The sequence below is a fragment of the Struthio camelus genome, chromosome 9 (assembly GCF_040807025.1).
Source record: "Struthio camelus isolate bStrCam1 chromosome 9, bStrCam1.hap1, whole genome shotgun sequence".
In the NCBI taxonomy this organism is placed as follows: domain Eukaryota; kingdom Metazoa; phylum Chordata; class Aves; order Struthioniformes; family Struthionidae; genus Struthio; species Struthio camelus.
Genome location: NC_090950.1, coordinates 19,167,679 through 19,185,178, shown reverse-complemented (window position 1 = coordinate 19,185,178; position 17,500 = coordinate 19,167,679). Strand labels below are relative to the sequence as shown.

Here is a 17,500-nt window from a genome sequence, read left to right as displayed (position 1 = left end):
CAGGTCTTGCAGCAAACCAACTATAAAGTAGATTTGGTATCCCAGTCTTTTGCCATTCTAATGAATACAACATTGTAGAAAAGGTATTCCAGTTGACAGCGCAAGAGGAGAAAAAGTTTATGAAATACCAGATGATTAGCAATTGTAGTAAAAGAAAAAGTAACAATTATATGGAGTTTTACTTAGGTCTATTTAGCCTTGTTTCTGATAAGAAACTAACTCAGAACTCAAACAGAAGTTTGTGGATAGGATACAAAACATTGCTTTAGAGACAGGTCTCAGATCCTTAGTATTTCCAGTGCTTTCTGCATTACCATCTTTTCTAGTAAGAAAATTAGGGTTCTTGTCTGAGGCACATACAGAGAACAAGGCAACATGCCACAACAACAGTCCTTTTAAGGAGGCAGAACAGGGCCTAATGTCCTTGTCTTCTATCTTGCCAGAGAGATCAGGTGGGTTTTGACTGTTCTACAGTGTCTGACCACCAGGTAGCATTTAAGATGCTGCAGCACTAACTCATGTATCTCAAGGTCTGACACTACGCTTTTACCCTCTGTTAAACACTGGTGCTCTCAATTTGTTGCAGAAGTGAGAAAAAAAAATCATTTAGGATCCATCATCCAAAGATTAGATAACCAGTAAACTTTGACTCTGCTAGTCATGATGGCAGCTAGCTTGGGATGCAAGCCTTCCAGTTCTTTGAGCCATCAGAACAAGGAGGCAGGAGGAGCTAAAAACGTCAGCAGGCTAGAGGTAAACAGATCTTTTAGTGGTAACATGGCTCAAAATCTCTAGGATCAGCAGGAAAAAACAAGATATCAGGGTCCCAATATTAGCAAATCACTTATTTCTCACAACAGTTCCATTTCTAAACATATGCCCAGGTCAGGATTCAATCCTTATTTCATACCTGCACTGTGTTAGTCACCTCCGGATATTTCTCATCTCATTCTCAGGTGCAAGAGCAAGCTGGCTTCTGAATCTATTAGCTAGCTTCCACTCTCCTGAGAATCTGATTCAATACGAATATGGCCATTTGCACTCCCAGAGCATGCTCTGTTACCTTACTGATCTTTGTACCACCCGTCAGCAGCACAGAGAGGGGTTAAAAGCAATCTCCACAAAAATGTGAAAATTCAAAGATGCGATTTAACCCAGGAGTCCTGTTGCTCTGTACCTTCCACTTCCACATCAGCTACACAACCTCCTTCCCAAAGACCCAAAGCTCTCTGCTCGACAGCACAAAATCCAGATCTGGAACCAACCCCTTCCAAGGTGCAAATGTTACCCAAGCAAGGTCTCAGGTAAATAGGGTAAGACACTATAAACAAACAAATATTGCACTTCTAACAATTCCTGCCCTCTTAAATAAGGCAAGACAGATATCTCCCAGCCCCAGGGCGTGCACATAATCAGCACATACTTGCCAACGCAACAGCCAGTTTCCCATTTAACTTGGCATGGAGAGTACAGAGCCAGTCCCCATGCACAGTGACTTCAATTAATCAGAGGTTTTGCAGCCATTCTCCCACTGTATAGAGATTCAGGGCTGAATCCTGGTGATTTTCATGCTGGCATCTTGGACTTGGCACAGCTGTGTGAAAACCCAGCTCTTCATTCCCACACTTTTTTGCCAGCATGGGCTGAGCTGAGAGCCAAGGGGTCCTTTACTGGAGGAGCAAGAACTGATTTATTGTCTCCTATAGCTGTTAACTAGACCCTTCAGGAACAGAATGGACAGTGCAATATATCTTTCAAGGAGAAGGAAGTATCCAGTCTCCAGGGGTAATATATACCAGAGCCATCCAGGTTTGTCTTATAATCAACGAGTAAGTTTACTGCCCATGCTTTGCTCTTTCTGGATTGCTCAATCATCATCTGGTATCATAATTACAGACAATTTGATTGCTTTTTTTCCCTCAAAAAAGGATACAAGGCCTGTCAGTTCATTAGACTTGGAGCATTTAGCAGCCATTGGCTGGTAGCCACCTTGATCACTATTTCTGGTACCCGGCAGCATCAGTATAAATATACTGAGTTCACAGCTATTAATGTTAACAGTGGCTATTCTGGGACATGCAACCTTGCAGTTTCCAAGCCCAAGAAAATTCAACTTCTGTTTTAAGTAGTGCTTTATTAGTAAAGCTACAAGATAACCCATCCTGTTGGGGCCAAATCAGCTCTCTTCAGAGCTGAAGAATTCCACATGGCTTTGTTAGTTATTCGAGATAATAACCACTGACGAAGAATGGGTAGAACATTTATAGCTGAAACCTTTTTCATGGGAATGCCAGATACAGTGAACTAAAACAGTCATAATTTCATAACCAGTTACATTGAACTCAATGGAAAACCTTTATACACCTTTTTAGTGAAGCATTATTGTCCTGTTTGAAAATGGGTTTTGTTCTTCAAATTTAAAAAAGGAAGTAAATTAAAAAAGGCTCCAAGCATGTTGCTTTAGCTGAGCGACAGTATTTTTTGAAGTGGAAAAATATACGGATTTCTCTATGGGGCATTTGATTTCTGACAACATCGCATGGCACTGTCCTCTTATACTAATAAGAAAGGAGTTAAAATATGGAGCTGGAAACAATTGTTTCTCCCATCAATTTAACGACCATACTTTAACAGATAGAAGAGCTACAAAGTTGATTATTTTTAGTTCTTATATCATTTCTCTAATGATATGCCTTTTCAGCCTATACATATCTCCTCACCTGGGAAGACCTTAAAAGCCTCACTTAAATCCATAGTGCCTCTGTGAGTTCAGAAAGAAGTGCCTATTCTCCTTACAAGGACAGGACAGAGTGCAAGTTCAGCTGAAAAACATGAGTCTCTAATCTGAATTGCTTTGTTCATATTACCTCAGACTTTGGCAGGCTTTTATTGCCTCCAAGGCAGGACCCATCAGTAAGTGAAGAGTCCAGGAAGCTTTTGACTGGCCAGAAAGGCGAGAAAAATACTGAGTTCAAACCAATTCAGCAAAAAATTCCCAAAATGGGTTTTATTGCAAATTGGAAAAACTGATTTTTAGGGTGCTCCCTTGCAAACAGGATGGGAATAAGAGGCAGATATGTCAGTGTTCCTGACAGGTAGGTGAAGAGCCCAGAAACATCATACCTTATCTCTCGCTAGACCATTGACTAATCCTCTCCCTGAACAGAAAGAAGCTCCTTAACTTAAGGAGGGCTGCCCAAAAGCAGCAACTGCAGGAGACAATAAATTCACACATCAGGTCACTGAGGGTAAGAGGGAAGAGTAAAGCACTGAACACACCTCATATGTCAAGCACACATCCAACTCGTAGAATTGGATATAAAACTCCAATGGAATCACAGAAGTGGAACTGACATGGTCCTTACTAACGTTCTCCGAGCTCACAGTCCACCACAATCACTTCGGAGACAGAACACTGCATTAAGGACATAATTTGTTTTGGATGACCAAATGGCAATGTAATTTCTGGGCATTAAAGGTGACTTCAGATGGACAAGAGCAGTAAGTATCTGAACGCTAGCCTTGCCTTTGAGATTACTCAGCATGAATTCATGCTCCACGTGAGTATAAACTCATTTCAGTGGTGGTGACACCAGCTTTTATGGAGCTGTGAGATTCATCCAACACTCTCTTCCAGACTCACTGTTCCCAAAAACCTTTAAATAAAAGAGGCACTGCGTGTATATACAAAAGTATGTACTGAACAGACCAATCTAAAAATTCCCACCATTTGAATGATTTGCACAGCACAGAAAGCATTGCCTGCACTGGAAGATCCCTGTTTATGCAAAACTCAGCATCAGCTCCAATACCCTGCTCTCCATTTCACAGACAGTAAAATATAAGACTAAATTCTGCACTCAGTTCTGCCGTCACCACCCTTAGGGTGTGCCACAGAAAGGAAGATTTTAATCAAAACTAGTATTTTCTTACTATATGAAAATTAAGATTTTAAATACATTGTCGTCTTTCTCAATCTTCCCCTATTGCCTATGACTGCATGCTAGCATTGCTTCAGCACGGAATATATTCAGCAGTCAGGCACATCTTCACTATTTCTGGGAACCTTTTAATCAAAGGAGGTAGAAAATTCAACCCTAAATTTCATACAACTCTTGCTATTCTTGGATGTTGCACAGTTTTTTGGAAAGATGCACTATAAATATCATTTAGGAAGGAAAGCCTGAAACTCAAGCTATTGAGATGAATCATACAAATAAAATAGGCACGTAAAAAGTATCTGGTCTCATCTCAGACCAACTGGTTATACATGCACTTAACAGTCATTTTGACGATGGAGTGGATATTCTGACTTCCGAAGATATTTTATAGTGATCTTCAGTTATTAATACAAAGGCCTAAAAACCTACATAGTTTGTACCAATAAAGCAAACTATCTGCTTTCAAAGTTGTATACAAGGAGACAAAGCATGCATATCAAAAACAAAATAGATCACAACTGTCTGAAATTTTTTTTTTTTAAGCTTTTTTTTGCAGTAAGGTAAAATGTCTTCTCATTTAAACTTAAGTAGTTAACAAATGAGGCCTAAAGACATTTAAGTATGTCTGTTACCATACAAGCACATATTATTTCCATTGTGTTTTCAATCAGGTAATTGGATTTTGCCTACTGACCAAATTAGATTTACACTTATATAAGTATATGCATAGAGTAGCTTCATGGGCTTTATTCCAGATATTGACTGGAAGAAGAGATTCAGGACAGTAATTTTCAAACGTCTTCACCAATTTTTCCTTCACTTGCTCAGATGGAAACCAAATGGCTACAATTTACAGTATATAATTTTTCCACTGGGACACATTGATGTGAATAAAAAGTGTAAAAATTAACAGCTGACTTCATCAATGCCATTATTTGAAAGTGTAGGGCATCAGTTAATAGGCGATACTAGAATACCAGGAGCACTGACAGATAACAAGAACTATGAATTTCAGGGGGTAGAAAATATCCAAAAAGTTCAACTTCCACCTTCAAAGAGATCAAATATGCTGGAAGTGCTGAGAAAGCAGGTCTTGCTGAGGAAGCTTATTCTGTTGTCAACCCAGTTATTACACTGCAATGGTTTGTTAGTATCAAATTAGGAAATCCAAACCTTTATAGATGCATATGTGATTTTTTTTCCTCCATATCCTAGGAGCTGCTGGACTCTGCTTTCCCCTCTCCCCACTTCATTGGCATTACAGCTGTTTCCTTCTATTTTACAGTATGTTGGAGCCACTTACATTTTGAAAAGTTGAATTTCTTTGGGATTATTCTAAAGCATCAGTGAAATGGATGCTTTCACACTGTAGTAAGTAAATCATGCGCAAGAATTCTCAAGTAAAGAATGAATTCATATTGGATATCCTTAGCTGAAATTTTTGAAAAAAAATAAGCCAAATCTCAAAATAAGATCACCTCTACAATGAAACTGAGTAATTCTGGCCATCTGGGGGTATTTGAGGGTTTCTGTTTGTTTCTTAGTGTTTTAAAGCCATTGCTGAAGGATATTCTTAGCCAAAGTTTAGGTAAGTTTTATACTAAAGCTCTCTCCCCAAATATGCTTTCAGGATTGCACATCAGTACAGTATGAAGCTCTGAGGCCTGTCCTTTAAGGTAGAAGTTTACTTCACTGCTGAATTTCATACAAGATTGATCTTTCAAACCGCACAGCCATCTGCATTTTTTCCTGACTAAAAATCACAGTGGAATTCCAGTTACAGCATCCGGATCCAGCTCTTCAGTGCCCCAAACCATGACAAACACCCATGAGAAGGGGGTGCAAACCAGCATGCAAAAGGCAGGAGGAAGAGGTAAGACTCACAGCTCAGAACCTGCTTCAGAGTTCCACCTCTTCAGAGAGGATCACATCAGAGACAGCCCAGCGCTGGCTGGAGGAGACATCAGAACGTCTAGTCCAACCGCTGTCTGAGAGACTATCACAGCACTTGAGCACATCCATCCTACCAATACCTTCAGCTTGTTGGACTTGAGGGTAGTATCAGTGATGGCAATATATGTTGAAAATAGCATGGACTTCAAGACTCAGCGACCAGATATGCTTCATTCCCCTTGATGGGGCCTTCTTGCTCGTCAGTCTTTTGGAGATGCCATTAAATTCAAGGAAAGGTTTTTACATTAATAATACATTGTCAATGACTGAGAAGCAAAGAGTTTCCTTCATTATGCTAATAAAACATTCAGCACTTCTGACTTTTCTTCAGAAATCTTCCAAGTAGCTACATACAGTAAATTAACCTTACTTATCAAAGACTGATAGCTTAAAAAAAAATCTAAACCAGTGGTCAATAGAGAGATGAAATAAAAGTCAGAGAACCACAATTTAAGATATACAGTTTTCCAAATTGGAAATGCTATTCCATACTTTCCTAACTGCTGCTTTTGCACATGCTATTAAAAATGTCCTTACTTCTAAAAGCACATATCTTTACACACACAGCCTGTCCTCGTCCATGTTGCTCCATGCATACTGCAGTACTGCTCCTAGGCCTCTGAACTCCATTGAGCAAATAAAAATCTTAAGCAACAAGATCTGTACTGAAACATGACAACACAGTAAATACACTATTTAATTCAATTTGAAGAAAAAGTTGTAGTGTTCAATGTGTATCCTGCATAAACATTAAATCATGAAGTTCATTCAGATCTGGGACCTGGGAGAGGAAACGCAATAAATTAGCATGATTACTTGTACTCTCTTGATGGGTATAAAGAAAACGCTTAGAAAAAGCTGGGATATAGGAACTATTAAAAAAATATCCATGCATCACTGACAGGAAAATAGTAAATTCTTTCTTCTATCATTTTAGTAAAACAGCATTATTAAAGTCTTTATACTTTGAGTGAAAGCATTAATTACTATGCCCATCAGCAATATTTTTCATTGTCAATTTGCCTTTTACCATGCTAATAAACACCAAGCTTTGCTTGTAAAAATTAATCGTGTTATCTCATTTATAGGTCAAAAGGCACAGACTAAAATAGTTTCTCCCTAAATAACTAGCTTTTGCATATCAAGTTCTATGGCACATTAGAAGTAAATGCAACTCAGACAGACAGGAGTTGAACAGCAGAATAGATAGAGGGGGAACGATAAGAGCAGATAGATAAGAAAAATCTTGCGGTAAGCTAAGGCTTTTGAAAAATTGATTTAAAGTTTTCTGTTGTTTTTGCTTTTTTTTTTTTAATTTTTTGGGCTCTAAATGAACCAGTAATGGAGTACAGTTTTATCCAGGTTGTTACTCAAAGTGTCCACAGACTAGGCTTGCAGCCATTAGACATACAATGGCAGAACAATTTAATGCATTACAAATTATTTCAAAGTACTCCAACACTTCATTCAGGCTAAAGGTAACCTCCACAGCTCTCAAGTAACTCATGGAAGTAGGGTGGGGGAATCTGGCTGCTTCTGGCTTATTTTAATAATAGCCAGATGACTAAATCCTCCTCCCATTTTTACAAGTTAAGCCTCTATTACCAGGGTTCTCTTTACCCTTTGTCTTTATGACAGGCTGGATTGTAGGTGTAAGAGAACAAAAGCACAGCCATTTACTTTTCCCCTTTTCCTTCTCATTATGAGGTCTATTAGCACACAGCCACTTTCAGGAACACTGTGTCCACTTTGCCATTTGCTTGGGGGCAGGCATCTGACAGGTTCAGTCAAAACCTGGTCCAGAGGATACAGATATCTACTCACAGTACTTTAGCAGCTACCAATGAATGGTTAATAAAAGGCAACGCAAACTCAGTCATCAACTCTTCTAGGTGGTAGCACTTACCCAAGCTTTGCTGGCTAGAATACTTGCCAATCCCACACAGCAACCTGAGCTCTTGCCTTCTTTGAGTCCTCCGAGGACATGTTTTTTATGTTGCATTTAATGACTTCTGGTGTCTAACAGGAACAGATACTTCACCTGCTCTCTGACATGCATTATAGGGAAAAATATGCATGAAATGCTAACTTAGTGCCTCACGCTCCTCTTGCATCTTTCAGTAGGATCGAGTTCAAGGCATGGGAACAAAATGATTTTTGCAGCACCCCACTCTAGCGAAGGTAGAAACCCAGCCTCCAGGATGCAAATTCCATTCTCTTCAAATGTAGGTGTTAAGGTCACACATCCAGAGTGTTCCCCTGCTACACACAGCTGGTATCTGTATGGATATGCCCAGCTGAAGGTGGGGCAAAAAAATCAGACCATTTATTTACACCCCCAGGCATGCTTTTTTTGTGTCATACTTCAAGCAGCCAGTATGAGAAATTCTGGCCTCAATAACATGTCCTCTCTCACAGATCACTACAAAAGGTAGACAGACCAGCTACACTCCCTCTGGATATGAGCTCCTCAGAGAAGCTCTGATTGCCTTGACCGAGGTTCAGATGCTCCCAAAGGGTGGGACTATTTCATAGCAAAAATGACTGTGCCACTACTTGGCTGGTTTCCATTATACAGAAGAAACTAAAGACTTCTGCATGACCCAGTCTTTATCAAAGCAACCTGCATTACTTCAAAAACAACAAATGTTTGTAAGTAGGCAATACCTGGTACAGGCTCACAACTCTAACAGATATGCATACATCAGGATAACTCATCGTGCAGAAGGCTGTAACGTGATCTTCCCAAATAGGTTTAGGACACGAACTACTGTAGGGATCACTAAGATCTTTTCTTTTATCAGTGAAGAGAACAGTGCATAGCAATTTCCAGAACAGCATGTTCCCACTTGCAGACCTCTCTCCTTGTCCACAAAGTCATCTGCTTTCTTAAAATTTGTTGTCCCTCTTGTTAAGTTTTGATCACAAGTTCTTCAAGGTAAAGACACTGACTGTCCTTTGCCCATCCCTAAATGGGATGAACATAGCATGCACAGAGAGCTGTGCAAAGAATGTTGGGTCTGGCCAGGGAGGGTTCAGAGCAGGAGGGATGGTTCAAATTGCCTTGCCATTTGCAAATCCAGGAAATGGCAGGATACAAAGAGACTAGACTTATTTGCCAGTCCCAGGAGGAGCACTTGGTAGGTATGTCCTTATTTACATCTTAGGGATCTTAGGTAGGTAAACCAGATGTTAATACTGTCTTATAGGACATCATTTAAAGGCCTAGACATTGCATGACTGTGGACAGCAAGGTTGTGGCTCTCCTGCAAAAACAAAAAGGCAGCTCCCAAGCCTTCGTGCCTGGAAAGAGAACATGATTCACACAGTACCACAGTGGCAGCACCACTGCCTGCCTGGGATAGTCACTCCATACAGATTTCCTCTGCAGACATCTCCTCAAAGCCCTGCTGCTCTGAGACTTTCTAACAGAAGAGAGCTGTAGACCAGAAGCCCACACTACTACCATCCAGCTCTCTGAGCTGTTACACCTGAGGGGAGACCCACTTTATGGAGGGTCTCTCTTCAACTGGACCACAGCTCAAAAACAGAATGATAAGACCATATCCAGATGTCTCTGGGGCACCCAATCATCTTGCTTTAGCTCAGCTTTCCCAGTATAACAAGCAGATGGTTTGGCAAGAACTAGTCCCACTGTATTTCCCAGCTAATATATATCAGTTGCTGTCAGCAGCCTGCCCTGCACCCAAGGCAGTGAAGTCTCACCAGAGCCCCCAGGATCCAGCAGTGATCTCCAGGGAGTGGAGAATACCAAAGAACTGACTGTATGCTTGCAGAAGTGCCCAGCAGGTAGCATGCCCTTATTTCCCATGCAACATAGACAGATCTTTTTGCTTGCCTGTGAGGTGGAGACTTGAACTGATATGTCTTTTCTCCCTTATCACAAGAAAGGGATTTTCCCCTGTGTCTTCACTACTAAAGAAAAGGGTACAGCACCTTCGGACAAAAGGGAGTCCTCCCTGCAGCAAAGCTAGCCTGCAGTCCCTTTCTGCTCTGTCCAGAAGCCCAGGGATATGTTTTATACTGCGCGCAGCTTGACTCTTGCTTGGCTGATTTCTTTTTCAGCCTCCAAGTCTGAACAGCACTGTGTGACGTTCCTTTCCCTGATAACCATCTTTCTGACTGTGAGTGAAGAATCTGGCAAACCACCAAGTATTCTTTAACCTCCACATTAACTATTGTTAGCTTTGGCAAAGCCCTGCTCCTGGGATGTCTGGAGTGATATCACTTACTGCTGCAACCTACAGGAACTGCTGTAGCAGCGAGATTTGGAGAACAGGGATCAGGTAGTGGAGGCAAAAGAGTTCTCACCCATAGTCTTTCCTTTCCCTATTGCCTAATAAGCTTTGGGAGCAGCTAGAACTTCCAAGCTTTTCACTGTTGGAAAAGGTTTGGAGATAGTGAACATGCAAAACAGAACTAGTCAGAAAAGCTGAAAATTAAGATAAGGCCAAACGTTGCTTTTAGGCTAGGACTTCAGGCCACTGTGAATCTGCAGCGCTAGCAACACATCTCAGAAAGCTACAGGGAGGCACATTGGCTGCACCACCATCTCCTCCCCAGGGCACGCCAGGGTCCTCTTGCCTGCGCTGTTACTGCAACAGTCCTAACAACTCTAAAGTCTTCACTCCTGCTCCTTACCGCACAAAATCTAGGGTGCATCTATCTCCCCCTTCATTCTCATGAATGAGTCTAACCAAGTACAATCAGTTATGGCTGCTCTGAACAGCTCCAGAGACTTGTCTTTAGCCCTCTTTTTACACAGGATTGTGGGCTTTCCAAAACATCAGCCACACTGACAAACAAGTTGTCCTGGGATCGCAAATCCTAGACAGAAACCTCCAAACCAGTCAGCAGGGGCAGCTGAATTCAGGGGCTGGGAGGTAGGTTTTCTTAATCAGAGACTTCATGTTGCTTAATATAGCACACTCTTCCCCCGGTATCTGCATAACGCTGAGTTTGAAATGTTCTAAGAGGAACATGGAGGAGTAGGGGGTGGAAGAGGGGCTGCAGCAGGAAGCTTTTAAAAAGCAAGGGATGACTTCAGAGCAACAGTATATAAGGCATATCAGGCAGTATATAAGCAGCAGTCTCGCAACCAGAACATACAGGACTTGCAATGTGGAGGTTTGCTTAGGAATGAAAATACAAGGTAATCGAGTATCTATTAGAGCAATGCAGTTGGAAATACATCTTGGATTAGTCAAAAACTGAATATGTGAAGCGTTTAGGTTGGTTTATGCCTTCTCTTTGGGGGAGAAAACCTGCATTGTGCCTCACTACGCATATATACAAAATAAGCCCCTCTCCTGTATTAGATCTGTGCACCATTGGCCTCTGTGCTTCTCCAGCATTAAAGCAGTTCAAAAATTACTTCAGTGACAACACAATTGGATCCCCTTCCTGAGCAGGCTTGATCTGTCTTCTCATTTTTCCACTTAGATGCCAAAGTTCCTTCTGCATTTCCTTTAAGGTCATCTCTACTTTAGACCTGTCCCATTCCAGTAGCCTGATTTCTGCCAAGTTTGTTCTGAATGGCCCTTTCCTCTGCATGGATGAAACCAAGAGTGCCTTTTTTCCCCCACTCCATCCCCAGTAAGGAAAATCTCTAGTAAGAGCAAGCTGCTGACAAGTTTTTGCAAAAAATAACTTGGGGTGACTCTCGCATTTATCTCTCTTCCCTGATAACCTTTTCATCCAAGCCAAGAGCCCTAGAACGTTGACTGCTGTGGAGCACAACTTGCTAGTATCAGCGGCCTGAAAGGCTGCCTTGTTCAGCTGGTCGGTCATTCATTCCCAGCTCAGCAACTGCATCATAATAGATCTGTTTGCACAAGATGGGAATAGGATGACCCTTTAGCAGGTGCTGCTTTTGCCACCAGGTAGTTGGGAGGTGGACATGTTTTATTTTCTTTCATTTTATTGCAGATGTTATCTTTCTTCCCTGTTCACAACTCCTCCAGTTAAATTAGTCCCATCAGAAGTTCCACAGAGAGCCTCTAGCCTGCTTGTATAGTGCATGACAAGGCACATAATGTGTTATTTTTAAAGCACAGTCTATTCGTTTTGCATTAAGACACATACCAGCAGGACCTGCACAAAAGGTAAAGGTGTCCCATCTCAAGTTAACTGTGAAAATAGCGTGAATATCTCCCTCCCAAATAATGGCTAACGTGACTGCTTTAAGCTTTTAATCTAAATCAAGTCTTTGCAGATGCTTTTTCCCCCCTCTCCTCTCAAAAAACAAACAAACAAACAAAAAACAACACACAAGGCACTTACCTGTGCTCAAGCCCTGGTAATTCTATTGATCACTGCCCACAAGCAACTGTACTTTATAGGACATGCTGCCTCCATATGATTGAAATAGCTTCCTTCCTTAATCAGCATATAATCAGATATTCCCACACAGGAGAACTATAGCCCTGATTGACAAGTTAGTTACAAAAATAAACCTAAGGTTTAAATATAGCTTGCTCAGCTCCCTGAAAGGTATGTAGTATTGTGTTATACAAGTCTACCATAGAGAATATATACTCCATATTCTCCCTCTGCCTTGATCTCTATCAATTAAATAGCTACCAAAATTGCTATACAGGAGAACTAGCAGCTAGGCTTAGGTGGGAATGACAACTAGCCTTTCCACTGCGTGGACTGACTTATCATCAATATTTCATTAACAATTAACATTTACAGATTTTGAGTTCATGTACCAGTTGAATGTGTGATGTCTGATGCAATTGTAGAGGTGGATAGGTAAATAAGTGTGCAGGACTAAACATACGTATAGAACAAATTTTTATGCCCAGCAGGAATAGATGCATCTGAATTAGATGGATGTATGTGTCTCTGTATGCAAACACACAAGCCAGACAGGCAATATGTAATGATTCCCTCTTTCTAGGGTGGGCAGTTCAACAGCACAATACTCATTGTATTTCTTCCAATCTATAAGCATGTTTTGATGTGTTAAATATGCAGCGTAATGAGGGCACAGCTCTATAGCCCTGTTCTTCTCATTTCGGGGGGGGGGGGGGGAAGAGATTTTCTTAAACCATTCTAATTATGAAATGCTTCTCATCTGTTAAAAACCTCCCCGTTGCTGACTGACTACAAAACATGGGATAGACCTCATATTTATTATGCAAATCCTTAGCATTAAGAAAACAAATCACCAACTAACATCTGCCTAAAATAAACAAACAAACGAACAAAATCCTCACCACGCTCCACTACGCAACTGACTGAATATTAACCTCTGTCAGCTAAGCTGTGGGAGTTGAAAAGGAATCGCCTTGCCCAATTCCACTTCCCTCCCGGTGCTGCAATGTACACGGCACATCATCGCAAGGCTGCTCCCAGCCCGGTACAATGCACAGAGCCCGAGCACTGCAGTCCTTTTGTTACCAACTGGCCCGAGCGCCCCACCGCCCGCACCCCTGCCGGAGCCGGGCCACCCACCTTTGCCTTCCATTGCAGACCCTCGCGAGCGCCGGGAAGTTGCAGGGAAGTTGCAGGGAGATGCGCTCCCTCCTCAGCTGCTCTCACCAGCAAAAATCCGCGAGCCCGGCTGGGAGAGCTCGCCGGAGCCGCCGGCTCTCACCCCCTCCTCCTCCTCCTGTAGGGACGGGATTGTCTCAAGCCTCGGAGCTGCAGCCCAGCCCCGAAGGACACCGCGGGAGAAGCGGAGCCCGCCCGCGGAGGGCAGCGCGGAGGGGCCGGGGCGCGGCCGCGGAAGGCTTTACCTGCGCGGGAGCTGTCCCTGGCCGAGCGGTGCTGTGGGGGCGAGTGGCTCCGCGGCCCGCCGCGCTGCCTGGCGCCGCCCGCATGCGCGCACTGCCCGCGCCCCGCCCCGCCCTCCGCACCGGCTCCGCGGCCCGCACCGCGGCGCGCCCAAGCCCCGCCGCCAAAAGCGGGCGCCGCGCTGGATTTTTCCAGCGCTGGGCTCCGGGCTGAGGTGCCGGCGCGAGGTGCTGCAGGGCCCCGAGCACCGAGCCCCAGCGCGCCCACAGCTGGCCTTCCCCTTCCCGCACACCTGGGCAAGGTGCACCGCCTGCCAGCTGCACCCCGCTTCTGAGGTGCCCACTTTCTCGGTTACAAGATGCTACTGAGTTATGCAACACAGATTGCTTCCATGTAAACGCCCGCTTATGTATTATTAGGTTCCTAAAGGATGGCTGCATGCCTGAATTCGGCACATAAATCATCCAGCCCCTGGCTATATAAAGATGTCATCTGTGCAGCAGGACGCAAAATGCACAGTCCTGGCTGATGCCTATGCATTGGCCGATTTCCACAGGTGATACGTGCATGCACTTTTGCACATGGCCTGAAACAAACCCACTGGACCACAACACTCAGATTAGAGCAGAAGGGATCATTCAGCTCGCTCTAACCAACCTCCCTTTATCATGCAAGTCAGACTGAGCTGTGGGCTCAGTCTGACTACACAAACTGACAGGATCTCTTAGGAGATGCCCAGACTAAGCTTAAGGCCTTCCCTTGGTGTATTATTTCAAGATTAATTACGCTGACTCATAAAACATTCACCTTATGGTTAGTTTGTTTTCCTGCTTTTTGCATCCAGCCACTGGATTCTGTTCTGCTCTTGACTGCTTGACTAAGTAAGCAGTCCCCTGCTAGCGAGAACCTGATTAACATGTTCATACCATACCATGTTAAGTCACTTCTATTTAGCTTGCCTAGAAGAAGGTAGACTGAGCTCCTTAAGTTTGTCCCTATAAGGGCATTTGTCCAAACTTGAAATCATTCCTGTAGCCCTTTCTCAAATCTTTTTTTTTTTTTTTTTTTTTTTTTTTTTTTTTTTTTACAACTTTGGCATTGTGGGAAGGTAAAACCCAGTGCCAGCCTCACAAGTACCGTGCCTTTTTTTATTATAAATGATTTATGTTACTAAAACAGCAGCTCAAAGTATCCATCATGCTAGGAGCAGCACACACAGACGGTCAGGTGCAGTAAAGGACAGATGGGTCCTGCACTAAAGTTCTTGAATATAGAAGCAATTTCCCTCTGCTCCTACTGTTTCTTCATACACCCCAGCGCTTTTTTTATGTTCCTTGTAGTCTAAGATATTTTAACCCATCAGGCTGCCTATCCCAAAGTACAACCCTAAATTTGATTAGGAAAGTGAAGATTGCACACATGATCTCATCTTAATACATGGTCCGGGCAGCTCTGAGTGACAATACCTTTTCCAACCTGTTGCCATCCCACAAGCTAACATGTCACACAAGTCAGAGATGTCATATTAGTCCAAGCAGGTGACACTGAAAATCAACTAGGAACAGCCCTATTGGATGACTGCTCACCATGTAAAATCCTCTAAGGATTTACCAAGCAGTTCTTAAACCACTTACTATGAAATCATTGTGTAGAACATAGTTTTATTTTATTTCAGGACTCAATATCCAGGTACTGTAGATGAGCTTTGGGTCAAATTCATCATAGGTAATCAACAAAGGAGACCTGTTCAAAAATTCCAATTAATAGAGATTTGACCTTTGGGTCAAATCACAAGCTTCTTTCATTTCTTCCATTTACTGATAGAATCCTATCTCCCCATTGCTGTGGCTTTACCCACTATCAAAGTCAAACTACAATGACAAGGCTGCATCTCCAAGGTCAACCTATGTGCTTTTCCAGGGCAGGGGTGGGGGTGCACTTTCAAGGCCTATTAGTTCTTCATGTTCCAAAACACAATCAAAACATACGCTGAAATGCTCGATAGCTCCTCAAAGTTTCTTTTTTGAGGGTGGGTGGGGGGTGTAGAGGGGAGAAGGGAGGTTGTTTTAAAAACTTTTGGAATCCAGTTATTAACTCTACAGATTAAAACCAACCAGACGAAGCTCAAAGAACAGACTTTTAGTAACTAGTTCTCTGTCCATTTTTCTGTGCATCTGGATTGACCAACACTGACAGAATCATGTGGTAGGAAAAGAGACTGAGAAGAACTGATGAAGTCCAGAAACTGCATGGCATAGAAGAGGAAATACAGCTTGGGAACCAGGCAGCTCTTAGAGAGGACATTAAAGTTCTTAACATGCAAGTTCAAGAACATCTTTCAACAGGAAGAAGCAAGAGCAAAAAAGCACCCTGTTAAGTCACAGCCAGGCTAGTTAGCAAGAACACAATTTGAGGCAACATCTGTAATATCAGGCACTGGATCAATGTACCAAGATACTTTTTTCAAAGCTGCACATGCACCAGAAAGCTAGCAACCATAAGTAATCCAGCTACACAGGAAAAGCTGGGGAAAAGTTCCCTCTGCTGTGGGAGTACATGAAGACTGACTTTCCCAAAGATATATATTTTTCCAATGTCTTGAAAAGGAAAAAGAGGATTTTCCTTGTTCAGATACTTGAAGCGTAGAGACTGCCCAAAATATTCTTCCCCTCCTTTTAACCTTGCAAATATCAAGGAAGTCATGACATGCTCCCCCTATTTGCAAAGAAAGGTTGCTTTCCTTTATTTTTCCCTCCTTTTCTTCAGTTTGGAAGTTATCTTGATGGAGATAGACATGAATCAGAAGTTCAGAGGCCTCACCCTTGGAGAGCAAGGCAAAGAAACATTTCTGTTAGTTTTGGCTTTGCTTTAGAACTCTTAAGCGTTTCTTCCTTTCCAGTAACAGCAGGTAGGAGCAGAGTTCAAGCCAGTCAGAAACAAAAAAAAAAAAAAAAACCAACCCACCAATCCACACATTCATTTTCCAGTCACAGCTTATCCGGTCTTTCTGGGTCACATCTGGGATGTCAGTCTCTCTCCCCAAGTTCATGACTCCATCACAAGGTCACAAGACCTGTGTTCTTAAAATAAGAAGTCAACTTAAAAATAACTCTTCTCTGTGCAGAATGCAGATGCAGTGCTTTGAAAGCTTCTCTCCTCAATACAAAGCAGCAAACCCAAGGGACTAGATCCAGAAGATCCTTCTCCCCTTAAGCCCATTCACAGGTCACCTTTCAAACTACTTATCAGTGGAAAGGAATACAATATTGCCTCTGCTGTTCTCTACTTTAAGATGTGCATCCTGCATTAAAATATCAAACTAGTTGGACTAGCTTGAGTTAGATCACATCACTGTTCCTCTTCTAGCCCTCAGGAAAGTCAGATCTGTATCTACCGTGCCTTTCCAGGTAAACAAGTGCCAAATAAAGATACATTCATTAATGGCAGCTCAGTAATGCACTGAGGTGTTCTCCAAACCACAACAAAATAGAACACTGGAGCACTCAAGAGAAGCAGATGTGCTGCCACTGGACTTCTTCCCATCCACACCTTTTGAGAGGGGAAGGAGAGCTTCTAAAGCACCACTCTCCTCCTGTACTAAGTAAACAGGGGTGCCTGTAGTGCTTGGCTGGCTTTTCAGCTCTTTTCCTCTAATGCTCAAGTTCTGGGAGTAAGTTGGAGTCATAGCACAAGTAAGAAAGCGGCACAGTCAAAGCACAGTCAATCCTGTGCAGATCTGCTCCTCATAACACCTCAATGTGCCCTTGGCTGCTGTCATTACAAGTGAATCACCATTTGGGAAAGGCAGAGTTATCCCTGAGTGGTTTCTGCAGGCTTCTTTG

At 42.6% G+C, this 17,500-nt stretch overlaps 1 protein-coding gene across 2 annotated transcripts in view; it reads right to left on the bottom strand.

Moving 5' to 3' along the window:
- FGF12 (fibroblast growth factor 12) overlaps positions 1 to 13,734 on the bottom strand; it is a 242,389-nt gene extending 228,655 nt beyond the window's left edge. The window contains exons 1-2 of one of the 2 annotated variants that reach the window (XM_068954101.1): positions 13,661 to 13,734; positions 13,377 to 13,533 (exon numbers count right to left, since the gene is read on the bottom strand). In XM_068954101.1, coding sequence (XP_068810202.1) covers positions 13,377 to 13,389 — 13 coding nt within the window. In that variant the 5' untranslated portion in view covers positions 13,390 to 13,533; positions 13,661 to 13,734. Of the gene's footprint in view, positions 1 to 13,376; positions 13,624 to 13,660 lie in introns of those variants that run through there. The other variant, XM_009682124.2, reaches the window with a different exon arrangement.
- Positions 13,735 to 17,500: the final 3,766 nt, after the last annotated feature.